Source organism: Mobula birostris, chromosome 8 (genome assembly GCF_030028105.1).
Source record: "Mobula birostris isolate sMobBir1 chromosome 8, sMobBir1.hap1, whole genome shotgun sequence".
NCBI lineage: Eukaryota > Metazoa > Chordata > Chondrichthyes > Myliobatiformes > Myliobatidae > Mobula > Mobula birostris.
In genome coordinates, this window is record NC_092377.1 from 166,525,014 (window position 1) to 166,542,188 (window position 17,175).

Consider the following 17,175-nt stretch of genomic DNA (forward strand, 5'->3'; position numbering starts at 1 on the left):
GATCACTGAGCTGGGCTCACTTTCAAGGATTCCATCTCATGTTCTCGATATTTATTACTTATTTATTTATTCTTTTTGTATTTGCATAGTTTGTTGTCTTCTGCTCTCTGGTTGAACGCCCAAGTTGGGCAGTCTTTCACTGATTCTGTTATAGTTATTATTCTATTGAGTTTTTGATTATGCCCACAAGAAAATGAATCTCAGGGTTGTACGTAGTGACATATGTGTACTTTGATAATAAATTTACTTTCAACTTTGTGATGAGGAATTTCTTTTGCCAGAGGATGGTGAACCTGTGAAACTCATTGCTGTTGATGGGTGCAGAGGCCAAGTCATTGTGTATATTTAAAGCAGAGGTTGATAGGTCATTGATAGGAACATGTTAGAGTCGATACTAAGGATGCGGTCTCAGCGTACTTGGAGGCACCAGATAAAGTAGGCCATAATCAGTATTGTTTCCTCAATGGAAAGTCTAGCCTGACAAATCTGTTGGAATTCTTCGAAGAAAAACAAGCAGTAGACAAAGGAGAATCGGTGGATGTCGTGTACTTGGATTTTGAGAAGGCCTTTGACAAGGTGCCACACATGAGGCTGCTAACAAGGTAAGAGCCCATGATATTACAGGAAAGATTCTAGCATAGATACAGTGGCTGATTGGCTGGAGGCAAAGGTTTCAGGGAGATGGTGTTGAGGGGGATAATAGATCAGTCGAAATGGAGCAGATTCGATGGGCTGAATGTCCTCTTTCTGCTCTTATGTCAGATGGTGTTATGGTTTGAGAAGTTGAGGCACTGAACAACTCGAAATTCTCAGGAAGCTATAATTTTTTTCGGAGATGGATGCACAGACAGGAAGAATAGTTCAATAATGAGTTGTTAGAAACCTCAGAGGAACAAGAAAGGAAAGTTTGAGTGAGCAATGGCCATAATTACAACCCTTGGTATTAACCAACATTTGTAAAGCAGACATCTGCTTCTACACATGCTCTACAAAACAAAAAATTCACTGTAATGTGAAAAATCTGTCTTGCCGGTTAACCGTATTCAAGATCTTCCTGCGAATGATTACGAGTGAACTCGTCTAATTTTTTAAAGCAATTTTTGTGGCAAACCTAGTTATTCACCCAAGAGGAAATTGCCTGTCTCCTCTTATGAAGTTGAGGTCCAGATAAATTACGAATCTGCAGCTCCTTTTGCATTTATGAGAAACCTGCTTGGAGAAACACCTTTGAAAAGAATCTTTAATCTTCTTCCCCTTTTTCCCTCGATCTCGACTACCCGAAGGCAATGCTTACATACAGCTGCATCCCAGGTAAATCTATACCCTCTGCTATTAACTGTCACACAATAAAAGTTCATTTTAAAAGAGTTCCCATCTTCTGAACACAATTCACACTGATGGACTCGCTTCATTTAAGAAGATTGATCCCTCGAGAACGTGACTAAACTTCAGCACTGGGAGGAGCAGCTGCTGACAGATGTGCTTTGTTCTTTTGTTTTATTAGATGTGTGCACAGTATCGGAAGCCCAGGCAGCAGAGAAATTGTCCAAGGATAGAGAGTCATGGAACGCGAAAAGTGGAAAGAAGGCCAAGAAACTCAATGGCCACAAAAGGATGGAAGACCAGCAAGAATGGGAAAGGCTTGACAATCCTCAGGCAGGGAAAGGTAATGCTTAGGACCGGCTCTTGTTCGCCACTTTTGACAGATCATTACAGTACAGTGTAGGCCCTTCACCCCATGATGCTGTACCAACTTTTACTCTGCTCTCTGATCAATCTACCTCTTCCCTCTCACATGGCCCTCCATTTTTCTATCATCCAGGTGCCTATCTAAGAGTTTCTTAAATGCTCTTAATCTAGATGTTCCCAACCCGGAGTCCACGGACCCCTCAGTTACTGGTAGAAATGCCGTAGAAATGCCATAGAAAAGGTTGGGAACCCCTCCCCTAATGCATCTGCCTCTACCACCACCCCTGGCAGCAAGTTCCAGGCACCCACCACTCTCTGTGGTTTATAAAACAAAAAGAAATCTACCTCTGATGTTTACCTCTGCACTTCCCTCCAAACACTTTAAAAGATGTCCCCTTGTATTAGCCGGATCTGCCCTGAGAATGTCTCTGGCTGTCCACTCAATCTATATTTCTGACCGTTTTCTCACTCCAAAGAGCAAATCTGAGTGAGACTTACATTTATGCTTTCTCTCCATTTTGAGTTACCCTGGGGCATTCATAATGAGACAAGTTCATGACAAATAAATGTCTTGCCGCTACTTTAGTGGCACTTGACACATACATTAATCTTCAAGATAAACTTTTTTTTTCATACAGCCTTATAGACTTTCCCCTTCAATTGTAAAATGGCTTTCATAACTGGGGTTCTTTAATCATGTTTTAAACCCAAGTTGAGACTAGCTTCCCCAAGATAATATCCCGTCCTGCTGGAATGGGGCATAGAAACCATGGAGCATTACAGCACTGTACAGGCCTTCAGCCCAAAATGTTGTGCCAACCTTTTAATCTACTCCAAGATCAATCTAACTCTTCCCTTCCCACATAACCCTCAGTTTTTCTATCATCCATGTGCCTATCTAAAGGACTCGTAAATGTCCCTAATGTATCTGCCTCTACCACCATCCCAGTAGTACATTCACACAGCCACCTCTCTGTTTTTAAATAAAACCTATTTCTAACATTTTCTCCCTCCCCATACTTTCCTGCAATCACCATAAAGTTATGCCCCCTTGTATTAGGCATCTTCACCCTGGCTGTCCACTCGATCCATGTCCCAAGTCCTTGTTGATAGTTACAAAAAGACATGCCTTTGTAGTTCTAGTGACATCTTATGAAAATCAATACATTTACAAACCATTTTTTTTTGCAAATTCAGGACATTCCACTGCAGACACAATATAGAGAAAGCAACACTCACAACACGCTGGAGGAACTCAGCAGGTTGGGCAGCATCCGTGGAAAAGATCGGTTGACGTTTCGGGCCGGAACCCTTCGTCAGGACGTCAGGTGTCCTGATGAAGGGTTCCGGCCCGAAACATCGACCGATCTTTTCCACTGGTTCTGCCGGACCTGCTGAGTTCCTCCAGCTCGTTGCGAGTGTTGCTTTGACCCCAGCGTCTGCAGATTATTTTGTATATAGAGAAAGTGTAGGGTGCTACAGTAGTGTGACACGATTATAGCTTGGAACATTTCGGAATTCAGAGCTCAGTTCCACCGCTGGCTGTAAGGAGTTTGTACACTTTCCCCAGAATCGTGTGGGCTTCATCCAGGCATTCTGGTTTCCTCCCAGAGTCTAAGGACATGTGGGTTGTTACTGTACATACAATGCACAGCCAAATTCTGTGCGGCAAGATCATACAACCTCCACTGATATGAAAGAAGAGGTAATTTGTTCTGTAATGTTGGATATTAGGTTTGTATTAACCGCAACACAAGAATTCTCTTGAGCATCTTAAAACTGTGCCAATGGATTTTGTACATTTGCTAATGGCAGTAGGTTAGATCATGGTGTAATATTTTAGTCAGAAATTCAGCACCTCCAACAGAGAACTATGCATCACCTAAGTGTCAGCCCCAGTTAGATGCACAAGTGTACAAGCAGAGGTCAAAGGGTTACTATTTTCTTAATACAGAGACTATAAATGTGCCTCATCGATCAAAATGTTATTTGTCATCCTAAAGTAATCTGCCATTAAAGTATTTGATTGCAAGAAGCCTTTAATTCGTTACCTTCCACTTTATAGCCCGCCCAATAGATTACTGTGGTAATGAAAGGCTTAGCCTACTACTTAACACAGAATTGGCTTTCATTCTGCGGATTATTAGTGTCAAGTATTTGTTATCAGAAGCTGGACTCTTGCCAAATCAAGAATATTTTGGTTCTTTTAAATCTCTATTTTGGTAAGTTTTCAGAGTTCACTGAACAAGTTAATTGAGAAGCTGTAGTGACTGCATTGATTACAAGGGAACTCATGCATGCACACACAAACAGAGCTGGAGGAACTCAGAATATCAACATCAGTGTTTCGGGTCAAGACCCATCATCAGGACTAGAAAGGAAGGGGGAAGAAGCCAGAATTTCCCTATTCTGGATTTCCCCCCTCCCCCTTACCCTTTCTCTTCTTCTCACCCACCCACATCTCCCTCTGGTTTTCCTTCTTCCCTTTCTTCCATAGATGGCCCACTATCCTCTTCTATTAGCTTCCTCCTCCTTCAGCCCTTCACCTCTTCCACTGAAAACATCCCAGCTTCTTACTTTATCTCCCCCCGCCCCCCGGCTCACCTTCCACCACCCACCCTGGTCCCACCTGTCACCTGTCTGTTTGTATGCCTTCCACTCCCCCCAGTCACCTTATTCTGGCTTCTTCCCCTTTCCCTTCCAGCCCTGATGATGGGTCTCAGCCTGAAACGTCAACGGTTTATTTCCCTCCATGGATGCTGCCTGACCTGCTGAGTTCCTCCGGCACTTTGTGTATGTTGCACTGGATTTCCAGCCTCTGCAGAACCTCTTGTGTTGATTGTTGACCAGGGAGCTAGTAATTCTTCAAAGTTCACCTATAAACAATGTATTTGGGCCACAAACAAAGCTCAAGGTTTCAAACTTTGCAGCTGCAGAAATCCTTTCAAAGTGCCTTCTTCTGCAATGGGTGGAGTGAGCATTGTTGAGGCACATCGATGGTCACACCAAGTCAGTGCACTGTAGCTTAGCAGTTAGCACAATGCTATTATAGTACCAGCAACCCAGGTTCAATTCCCACCACTGTCTGTAAGGAGTTTGTATGTTCTCCCCGTGACCGCGTGGGTTTCCTCCGGGTGCTCTGCTTTCCTCCCACAGTCCAAAGATGTACCGGTCAGTTGGTTAGGTGGTCACATGGGTGTAACTGGGTGTCACAGGCTTGTTAGCCCAGAAGGGCCTGTTACCGTACTGTATCTCTAAACAATAAAGGAAAACTTTGACCTTTGTTTTCAAGCTCATGACCCACCCATACTTTAACCTCTAAGTTTATTTTTGTGTAATTCTTTATTCATTATAATTGTTGAATGTTGTTGTTTTTGTTGCATGTTGCTCCCTGACCAACTCACCACAGCAAATTCCTAATGCATGTAAGTGTATATATGGTGAATAAAGTTAGTCCCTGGTCCCTGGTAACACTTGAATTTCTGACTGAAATATTTCACCATGATCCATTGTAGAAAATCCATTGGCATGGTTTGCAGATGCTCTTGTGCTCTGGCTAATATTTACTTCGTATCCAATAGTAGCATAGCAGGCAACGTTCCCTTTTTTTTAACAGCTGCATTGCTCTGAGCAGTAAATTTTTACACAGTTTGAAAATTGTGCAGTACTTTAATAAAACATTATACAAAAGAAAGATCCAGCTGCATAGTAACAAAGGCTATGTGCACAGGAGCATTTCAGTTACTGTGCGGCTGCACACCCACACGGCTTAGAGGCAAAGGTGGTAGCAGTTAGTGCAGTGCTCATAGAGCACCAATCACTAATTGATGTTTAATTCCCACCGCTGTCTGTAAGGAGTTTGTACTTTCTCTCTGTGTCTGCATGGCTTTCCTCCAGGTGTTCCAGTTTCCTTCCACAGTCCAAAGGGGTTAGGGTTAGTGTGTTGTGGGCATGCTACGTTGGCGCTGGAAGTGTGGCGACACTTGCAGGCTTCCCCTAGCACAATCCTCACTGATTTGAATCGACCCATTTCACTGTATGACAAGGAATTACAAAGGTTAGTTTTATTTGTCATGTGTATAATTAAATATATAATTGGAGCTATGACGTGGTGGCCATTACAGAGACTTGGATGGCCCAGGGACAGGAATGGTTACTTCAAGTGCAGGGTTTTAGATGTTTCAGAAAGGACAGGGAGGGAGGCGAAAGAGGTGGGGGCGTGGCACTGTTGATCAGAGATAGTGTCACAGCCGCAGAAAAGGTGGACGCCATGGAGGGATTGTCTACGGAGTCTCTGTGGATGGAGGTTAGGAACAGGAAAGGGGTCAATAACTTTACTGGGTGTTTCTTATAAGCTGCCCAATAGTAACAGGGATATCGAGGAGCAGATAGGGAAACAAATCCTGGAAAGATGTAATAATAACAGAGTTGTCGTGATGGGAAATTTTAATTTCCCAAATATTGCATCTCCCTAGAGCAAGGGGTTTAGATGGGGTGGAGTTTGTTAGGTGTGTTCAGGAAGGTTTCTTGACACAATATGTACAAACACCTACAAGAGGAGAGGCTGTACTTGATTTGGTGTTGGGAAATGAACCTGGTCAGGTGTCAGATCTCTCAGTGGGAGAGCATTTTGGAGATAGTGATCATAATTCTGTCTCCTTTACAATAGCATTGGAGAGAAATAGGAACAGACAAGTTAGAAAAGCATTTAATTGGAGTAAGGGGAATTATGAGGCTATCAGGCAGGAAATTGGAGGGTTAAATTGGAAACAGATGTCCTCGGGAAAAGTACGGAAGAAATGTGGCAAATATTCAGGGGATATTTGTGTGGAGTTCTGTATGGGTACGTTCCAATGAGACAGGGAAGTTATGGTAGGGTACAGGAACCGTGGTGTACAAAGGCTGTAACAAATCTAGTCAAGAAGAAAGAAAAGCTTGCAAAAGGTTCAGAGAGCTAGGTAATGTTAGAGATCTAGAAGATTATAAGGCTAATAGGAAGGAGCTTAAGAAGGAAATTAGGAGAGCTAGAAGGGGCCATGAGAAGACCTTGGCGGGCAGGATTAAGAAAAACCTCAAGGCATTCTACAAGTATGTGAAGAGCAAGAGGATAAAACGTGAAAGAATAAGACTATCAAGTGTGACAGTGGGAAAGTGTGTATGGAACCGGAGGAAATAGCAGAGGTACTTAATGAATACTTCACTTCAGTATTCACTATGGAAAAGGATCTTGGTGATTGCAGTGATCACTTGCAGCAGACTGAAAAGCTTGTGCATGTAGATATTAAGAAAGAGGATTTGCTGGAGCTTTTGTAAAGCATCAAGTTGGATAAGCCGCCAGGACTGGATGAGATGTTTCCCAGTCTACGGTGGGAAGCGAGGGAGGAGATTGCTGAGCCTCTGGCGATGATCTTTGCATCATCAATGGGGACGGGACAGATTCCGGAGGATTGGAGGGTTGCGAATGTTTTTCCTTTATTCAAGAAAGGGAGTAGAGATAGCCCAGGAAATTATAGACCAGTGAGTCTTACCTCAGTGGTTGGTAAGTTGATAGAGAAGATCCTGAGAGGCAGGATTTATGAACAGTTGGAGAGGTATAATATGATTAGGAATAGTCAGTATGGCTTTGTCAAGGGCGGGTCGTGCCTTAGGAGCCTGATTGAATTTTTTGAGGATGTGACTAAACACATTGATGAAGGAAGAGCAGTAGATGTAGTGTATATGGATTTCAACAAGGCATTTGATAAGGTACCCCATGCCAGGCTTATTGAGAAAGTAAAGAGGCATGGGATCCAAGGGGACATTGCTTTATGGATCCAGAACTGGCTTGCCCACAGAAGGCAAAGAGTGGTTGTAGACGGGTCGTATTCTGCATGCGTGTCGGTGACCAGTGGTGTGCCTCTGGGATCTGTTCTGGGACCCTTACTCTTCGTGATTTTTATAAATGACCTAGATGTGGAAGTGGAGGGATGGGTTAGTAAGTTTGCTGATGACACAAAGGTTGGAGGTGTTGTGGATAGTGTGGAGGGCTGTCAGAGGTTACAGCGGGACATTGATAGGATGCAAAACTGGGCTGAGAAGAGGCAGATGGAGTTCAACCCAGATAATTGTGAAGTGCTTCGTTTTGGTAGGTCAAATATGATGGCAGAATATTGTATTAATGGTAAGACTCTTGGCAGTGTGGAGGATCAGAGGGATCTTGGGGTCAGAGTCCATAGGACGCTCAAAGCAGCTGCGCAGGTTGACTCTGTGGTTAAGGCGGCGTATGGTGTATTGGCCTTCATCAATCGTGGAATTGAATTTAGGAGCTGAGAGGTAATGTTGCAGGCATATAGATGAGGGTAGTGCAGTGGATGTGATCTACATGGATTTTAGTAAGGCATTTGACAAGGTTCCACATGGTAGGCTTATTCAGAAAGTCAGATGGCATGGGATCCAGGGAAGTTTGGCCAGGTGGATTCAGAATTGGCTCACCTGCAGAAGGCAGAGGGTCGTGTTGGAGGGAGTACATTCGGATTGGAGGGTTGTGACTAGTGATGTCCCACAAGGATCGGTTCTGGGACCCCTGCTTTTCGTGATTTTTATTAACGACCTGGATGTGGGGGTGGAAGGATGGGTTGGCAAGTTTGCAGACGACACAAAGGTTGGTGGTGGTGTGGATAGTGTAGAGGATTGTCGAAGATTGCAGAGAGACATTGATAGGATGCAGAAGTGGGCTGAGAAGTGGCAGATGGAGTTCAACCCGGAGAAGTGTGAAGTGGTACACTTTGGAAGGACAAACTCCAAGGCAGAGTACAACGTAAATGGCAGGATACTTGGTAGTGTGGAGGAGCAGAGAGACCTGGGGGTACATGTCAATAGATCCCTGAAAGTTGCCTCACAGGTAGATAGAGTAGTTAAGAAAGCTTATGGGGTGTTAGCTTTCATAAGTCGAGGGATAGAGTTTAAGAGTCGCGATGTAATGATGCAGCTCTATAAAACTCTGGTTAGGCCACACTTGGAGTATTGTGTCCAGTTCTGGTCACCTCACTATGGGAAGGGTGTGGAAGTATTGGAAAGGGTACAGAGGAGATTTATCAGGATGCTGCCTGGTTTAGAGAGTATGCTTTATGATCAGAGATTAAGGGAGCTAGGGCTTTACTCTTTGGAGAAAGGGTGGATGAGAGGAGACATGATAGAGGTATACAAGATATTAAGAGGAATAGATAGAGTGGATAGCCAGCGCCTCTTCCCCAGGGCACCACTGCTCAATACAAGAGGACATGGTTTTAAGGTAAGGGGTGGGAAGTTCAAGGGGGATATTAGAGGAAGGTTTTTTACTCAGAGAGTGGTTGGTGCGTGGAATGCACTGCCTGAGTCAGTGGTGGAGGCAGATACACTAGTGAAATTTAAGAGACTGCTAGACAGGTATATGGAGGAATTTAAGGTGGGGGGGGGGTTATATGGGAGGCAGGGTTTGAGGGTCGGCACAATATTGTGGGCTGAAGGGCCTGTACTGTGCTGTACTAGTCTATGTTCTATGTATGTTATATAGGACCCTGGTCAGACCCCACGGAGTACTGTGCTCAGTTCTGGTTGCCTCACTACAGGAAGGATGTGGAAGCCATAGAAAGGGTGCAGGGGAGATTTACAAGGATGTTGCCTGGATTGGGGAGCATGCCTTATGAGAATGGGTTGAGTGAACTTGGCCTTTTCTCCTTGGAGCGACGGAGGACGAGGGGTGACCTGATAGAGGTGTATAAGATGATGAGAGGCTTTTGGATAGTCAGAGGCTTTTTTGCAGGGCTGAAATGGTTGCCACAAGAGGACACAGATTTAAGGTGCTGGGGAGTAGGTACAGAGGAGATGTCAGGGGTAAGTTGTTTTTTTACTCGTTGAATGCGTGGAATGGGCTGCCAGCAATGGTGGTGGAGGCGGATACGATAGGGTCTTTTAAGAGACACTTAGATAGGTACACAGAGCTTAGAAAAATAGCGAGCTATAGGTAAGCCTAGTAATTTCTAAGGTAGGGACATGTTTGACACAACTTTGTGGGCCGAAGGGCCTGTACTGTGCTGTAGGTTTTCTATGTTCTATGTGAATGCATCACGTGTGTCAATGACCAATGCTGTCCGAGGAGGTGCTGACATGATAGAAAAATGGAGGGGGGGGGGGAGGGCTTGAAGATTTTAGAGTAGATTAGTGGGTTAGCATAACATTGTGGGCTGAAGGGCCCATACTGCTTTGTAACATTCTGTTCAATGCAATAGAAAATACAATTTTTTTTTATTTTCAGATGACATTGATATCGTGCACATCAACCCCACATGATAACACACAGGAGTATTGTGTGCAGTTTTGGTCACCTACCTAGAGGAAGGATATAAATAAGGTTGAAGGTGTACAGAGAAAATGTACAAGAATATTGCCGGGATTGGAGGACCTGAGTTATAAGGAAAGATTGAATAGCTTAGGATTTTATTCCTTTGAAAATAAAAGATTCAGAGGAGATTTGATAGTTATAGAAAATTGAAGGTTATGGATAGGGTAAATGCAAGCAGGCTAACAATGCTTAGACCCATGTCTGGGGGTCCAGGCCTGGGGCTGGAGGCTCAGAGGCAGCCTGACCAGGGATTGGAGTGTCTGTGTGTTTGGATGGGTGTGTGCTAGAGAGGGAAAGGATTTGCTCTTGTTGACTTGTTTTGTGATTTTGTTGCTGCTGTGTGTGTTCTGCCGAGCGTTATGGGATTGCGATGTTGGCGTCGAAATGTGTGGCGACACTTGCAGGCTGCCCCCGGCACTTTCTTGGACTATGGTTGTTAACGCAAACGACGCATTTCACTGCATGTTTTGATGTACGTGTGATGCATCTGAATCTGGAACAGTAACTCAAATAACCACATGTTACATGTTACAATAGCGGTGTACAGAAGAGCAGCTCTGAATGCACAACATGTTGAACTTTGAAGTGGATAGGCCACAGCTGCAGAAGACCATGAACTTACACTCATGACCACTTTTAGGTACAGGAGGTACTTTTAAAAAAAAAAAAATGGCCACAATCTTTAAAGTCAGTATAGACTAACAGATTTCATTCTGTTCCATAAGCTGTGTGGTTCCATGAAGCTTATCCCCGAAACAAAGATTGTAAACAGTCTGGCTCTGCTTGGGCAATAATCAGAAAGGGGGCTGACGTCAGCAGTCCAACAAAGCCAATAACTTCCTTGTGTTTTCTTGAAAGAAAGGATCAGAATCAGGTTTAATATCACTGACATGACAGGAAAATAATTTAAAAGAAGAAGCAAGTAGGAGCATTCAGCACTTTTTGTGCACACAGTCCTGAGGAGACATCAGATTGCTTAGAGGGAGAGAGAGTTTAAAAGAAGTGAATGGGGGCAGTTGGCACTTTCTGAGCACCACAGTTCCCGTGGAGACATCGGATTGTGCATAATTAGTCACTTGGCAAGGACCAATGAAAAGAAGTTAGGTTTAGGTGGAGTGGCCATTGTGTGAGTGGGATGGTATTAGAATGGGGCTCATCAAGATTTCCGCAAGGAGAGATATAGACCATAGGTCTATTTATTTATTTCATATTTATCCTTTCTTATTGCACATTTAGAGCAGTAAGGATGCAAGACAGAATATTGGAATGCTCTTCTCATGGGATGTGGGGACGCAGGAAGACTTCCAGTGTCCCTAATGACTACACTTATAAGAAGTGCATCCAGCTGCAGCTTCTAACAGACCATGTTAAGGAGCTGGAACTGGACGTGGATGAACTCTGTACCATTTGGGAGGCTGAGGGATTGATAGACAGGACATCCAGGGAGGTAGTTACACCCAAGTTACAGGACACCGGTAACTGGGTGACCTCAACAGGGAAAGAGGATAGTCCCCCAGTGCAGAGCACCCCTATGGCCATTCCCCTCAACAGTAGGTGTATCACATTGGATACTGTTGAGGGCATGACCTAGCAGAAGAAAGTTGTGGTGGTCAGGTCTCTGGTACTGAGTCTGGCTCTGTGGTTTAGAAGGGAAGCGGTGGGGAGAAGAGTTGAGCTGTAGTGATAAGAGATTCATTGGTCAGGAGAACAGAAAGGAGGTCCTGTGAATGAGAATGACATTACTAGATGGTTTTTTTGCCTCCTCAGGGACAGCTCAACATTCTACAACAAGTGGGAGGGTGAGCAGCCAGATGCCATAGTCCTCGTCCGTACCAATCACGTGTAGGAAGAGTGACTAGGTCCTACGAAATGCTTTCAGAGAGTTAGGTGCTAACTTAAAGGACAGGAACTTCAGGGTTGTGATTTCAGGATTGATACCCGTGCCACCCGCTAGTGAGGCCGGAAATGGGAAGATCACACAGTTTAACACGTCATTAAGGAGTTGGTGCAGGAGGGAGGGCTTCAGATTTTTGGATCATTGGGCTATCTCCCAGGGAAGATGGGACGTGTACAGAAGGGACGGTTTGCACCTGAACTGGAGGGGGACTGTAGCATTCTATGACTATAACATTTGTTGTTTGTGCCAGCAGTACAATACCATATGTTAAAACATCTATTACAGTAAGAAATGTATATAAAAATTAAATTCAGTGCAAAAAGAGAGCAAAAATAGTGAAAGAGTGTTCAGAAATCTGACGGTGGAAGTAAAGAAAACAACAGGAATTCTGCAGATGCTGGAAATTCAAGCAACACACATCAAAGTTGCTGGTGAACGCAGCAGGCCAAGCAGCATCTGTAGGAAGAGGTGCAGTCGATGTTTCAGGCTGAGACCCTTCGTCAGGACTAACTGAAGGAAGAGTGAGTAAGGGATTTGAAAGTTGGAGGGGGAGGGGGAGATCCAAAATGATAGGAGAAGACAGGAGGGGGAGGGATAGAGCCAAGAGCTGGACAGGTGATTGGCAAAAGGAGATACAGGAGGATCATGGGACAGGAGGTCCAGGAAGAAAGACAAGGGCGGGGGCACCCAGAGGATGGGCAAGAGGTATATTCAGAGGGACAGAGGGAGAAAAAGGAGAGTGAGAGAAAGAATGTGTGCATAAAAATGAGTAACAGATGGGGTACGAGGGGGAGGTGGGGCCTTAGCGGAAGTTAGAGAAGTCGATGTTCATGCCATCAGGTTGGAAGCTACCCAGACGGAATATAAGGTGTTGTTCCTCCAACCTGAGTGTGGCTTCATCTTTACAGTAGAGGAGGCCGTGGATAGACATGTCAGAATGGGAATGGGATGTGGAATTAAAATGTGTGGCCACTGGGAGATCCTGCTTTCTCTGGCGGACAGAGCATAGATGTTCAGCAAAGCGGTCTCCCAGTCTGCGTCGGGTCTCGCCAATATATAAAAGGCCACATCGGGAGCACCGGACGCAGTATATCACCCCAGTCGACTCACAGGTGAAGTGTTGCCTCACCTGGAGGGACTGTTTGGGGCCCTGAATGGTGGTAAGGGAGGAAGTGTAAGGGCATGTGTAGCACTTGTTCCGCTTACACAGATAAGTGCCAGGAGGGAGATCAGTGGGGAGGGATGGGGGGGACGAATGGACAAGGGAGTTGTGTAGGGAGCGATCCCTGCGGAATGCAGAAAGAGGGGGGGAGGGAAAGATGTGCTTAGTGGTGGGATCCCGTTGGAGGTGGCGGAAGTTACGGAGAATAATATGTTGGACCCGGAGACTGGTGGGTTGGTAGGTGAGGACCAGGGGAACCCTATTCCTAGTGGGGTGGCGGGAGGATGAAGTGAGAGCAGGTGTATGTGAAATGGGGGAGATGCGTTTAAGAGCAGAGTTGATAGTGGAGGAAGGGAAGCCCCTTTCTTTAAAAAAGGAAGACATCTCCCTCATCCTAGAATGAAAAGCCTCATCCTGAGAGCAGATGCGATGGAGACGGAGGAATTGCGAGAAGGGGATGGCATTTTTGCAAGAGACAGGATGAGAAGAGGAATAGTCCAGATAGCTGTGAGAGTCAGTAGGCTTATAGTAGACATCAGTGGATAAGCTGTCTCCAGAGACAGAGATAGAAAGATCTAGAAAGGGGAGGGAGGTGTCGGAAATGGACCAGGTAAACTTGAGGGCAGGGTGAAAGTTGGAGGCAAAGTTAATAAAGTCAACGAGTTCTGCATGCGTGCAGGAAGCAGCGCCAATGCAGTCATCGATGTAGCAAAGGAAAAGTGGGGGACAGATACCAGAATAGGCATGGAACATAGATTGTTCCACAAACCCAACAAAAAGGCAGGCATAGCTAGGACCCATACGGGTGCCCATAGCTACACCTTTAGTTTGGAGGAAGTGGGAGGAGCCAAAGGAGAAATTATTAAGAGTAAGGACTAATTCCGCTAGACGGAGCAGAGTGGTGGTAGAGGGGAACTGATTAGGTCTGGAATCCAAAAAGAAGCGTAGAGCTTTAAGACCTTCCTGATGGGGGATGGAAGTATATAAGGACTGGACATCCATGGTGAAAATAAAGCAGTGGGGGCCAGGGAACTTAAAATCATCGAAAAGTTTAAGAGCGTGAGAAGTGTCACGAACATAGGTCGGAAGGGATTGAACAAGGGGTGATAAAACAGTGTCGAGGTATGCAGAAATGAGTTCGGTGGGGCAGGAGCAAGCTGAGACAATAGGTCGGCCAGGACAGGCAGGTTTGTGGATCTTGGGTAGGAGGTAGAAACGGGAAGTGCGGGGTGTGGGAACTATAAGGTTGGAAGGAAAGAAGTTGTTTCTGAAATATTGAGCGTGTGTCTTCTGGTTCCTGTACCCTTCCCCTTGATGATAATAATGAGAAGAGGGCATGTCCTTCATGATGGATGCCACCTTTTTGAGGCATCGTCTTTTGACGATAATTCTTTATAATTCCTTCTAAAGTTTTACTTCTGGGAAGTTAACATTACCACAAAAGGGGAGGGCAGCACAGAAATGTCAGAAGCTAATGGAAGGTAATAAAGGTTTTAGGACCTTACAGTCTGAAGCTGTGGAGAGAGGAGAAAGAAGGCCACCTGCAATGAATGTATTTAAGTAGCCAACTGATGTTCCTTCACGGGGTTCATGCACAGTTAGTGAACATTCGGAGTGAGGAAATGGTGGGATGTTGGATGTCAGTAGCAGCACATTTGGGTCAGCGGAGGGAGACCCTGTTGTTGCATGAGTGGAGTCACTGGAGAAAAGTACTCATAGATATGAAGCAGCTTCTTTATTTGACAAAACGTGACACAGTAAACATCCAATTGAAAATGCTTTCGTTGGAAAGGTCTGGTTGGCCCATTGTGGGGTTCAATATTTTATGTGCTAAACATCAAAGAGCAATTCCATGATTTCTTTGAAACAACACACAAACTTCGCACCTCCCGATTCGCACCTACACCACAAACATCTAAATTAATTTTAATTAGCATTATCTGGGCTGTGATTCAAACTATTAGTAACCTATTGTTCAGAGCTGCATTTCAAATTAAGTCAAGCTATATTCAGATTTGAAGATTGGTGGCTGAAGTCATTTGCTAAACATAAACCCAGAAACACTCAAAACACTCAATCACTTCATTGCAGTGTAGAAACTTTGACAGTAGAAATTACAGCAAAACTCTTCCCAAGTTCTGTGGTGAGCAAGTAACCCAAATTGCATTACACCTTGTGGATCAGTTCCATAAATTTTTAATTTATTAATTATGTGGACAGCAGACATTTCGTGTACGGTCAACCCCTTCTAAGTATGTTAAATTATAGAACTTGGAATGAATTCATATTCTTCACATCAGCATCTCCCCACGAAAGAGTCAAGGCTGTTCTGGACATGATCAGATTTCATCATAGAAAACCTACAGCACAATACAGGCCCTTCGGCCCACAATGCTGTGCCAAACATGTACTTACTTTAGAAATTACCCTAGGGTTACCTATAGTCCTCTATTTTTCTAAGATCCATGTACCTATCTAGGAGTCTCTTAAAAGACCCTATCGTATCCGTCTCCACCAGCATCGCCGGCAGCCCATTCCATGTACTCACCACTCTCTGCATTTTTATTAAAAAAAAACTTAGCCCTGACAGCTCCTCTGTACCTACTTCCAAGCACCTTAAAACTGTGCCCTCTTGTGCTAGCCATTTCAGCCCTGGGGAAAAGCCTCTGACTATTCACACGATCAATGCCTCTCATCATCTTGTACACCTCTATTGCATCATGTGTAATTGAGTACAGGATCACTACACACACATTTACAGAGAGGCACTAGGGGAAAAAAACTACAAAGTACAAGGTAAATTTATTATCAAAATACATTGTCACCATATACAACATTGAGATTCATTTTCTTGAGGGCATACTCAGTAAATTAAGAAATAGAATCAATGAAAAACTGCACCCAACGGGACAGACAAGCAATGAATGTGCAGAAGGCAACAAACTCTGCAAATGCAAAAGAAAGTAAATAGTTGAGAACAAGTATAGAGTCCCCCAAAGTGGGTTTTTAGGTTGTGGAATCAGTTTATTGTTGAGGTGAGTGAAGTTACCCATGCTGGTTCAGGGGCCTTGATAGTTGAAGGGTAATAACTGTTCCTTTACTTTGAACTGAAATTCCCATTGTAGTCCTAGGTATAATCCAGGACAAGAGGTGAATAAAACCAGAGGACATAGGCTTAGAGTAAAGGAAAAGAGATGAGGTAAATTTCCTTCACCCAGTACTTGGAACATGCTGCCTGAGAGCGCTTGAACTGAGTCACTAAGAGTGTTTAAGGGTCTAAATGGGTCCTTCAATCTATGGACCAAATACTGAATGCTGAGGTTTATTTGGAAGGTACGCATTGGTCAGCATGAATGAGTTGGGCCAAATATCTGTACGATTCTGATTTTTCCTCCAAACTGCATTCTGAGTTCAAGACTCTCCAGAGAGATGCACTATTGGCTACTTTATTAGGTACACTTGCGCAAATATCTAATCAGCCAATCATGTGACAGCAACTCAATGCATAAAAGCATGCAGGTATGATCAAGGGATTTAGGCTACGTCCACACTAGACCGGATAAATCCGTAACCGAGGCTTTTCCTCTTTGTTTTGACCCTCCGTCCACACTGAAACGGCGTTTTCCTCCCCCGAAAACCGAACTTTTCAGAAATGCCCTCCAGAGTGAATAAATCTGAAAACGCCTACTACCTGGCGTAGTGAGTACGGGGTAACCAGCTAATTTTAAAACCGCCGTCATGACGTGCCGGAACAAATGGTGGCGGCAGCGCGGCATTTCATTGTTTTCTTGAACGCAACCTCCAACACCACAACAACAATATCTGACAATAGATGTGTAACAGCCTAATGTAACATTATATGGAAATACAAGATAACACTGATGCAGACATGTTTTATATATTTAACAAGGTGCTTTATTAATGTATTGCTTATCCAAACATTCAATAGATGCAATTGTCACTTTTGCGCAGTAACCCGTTTTATTGCACATGTTAAATACAGCAAAATAATACACTAAGACATGACAAAAGTAAAGGCAAACAAATGAGGTAACAGCGAATTTCACT

At 44.2% G+C, this 17,175-nt stretch overlaps 1 protein-coding gene across 1 annotated transcript in view; it reads left to right on the forward strand.

The window, feature by feature from the left end:
* LOC140201943 (dickkopf-related protein 4-like) overlaps positions 1–17,175 on the forward strand; it is a 51,469-nt gene that overhangs the window by 27,507 nt on the left and 6,787 nt on the right. Inside the window, exon 3 of the mRNA XM_072266786.1 lies at positions 1,505–1,666. Coding sequence (XP_072122887.1) covers positions 1,505–1,666 — 162 coding nt within the window. The remainder of the gene's footprint in view (positions 1–1,504; positions 1,667–17,175) is intronic.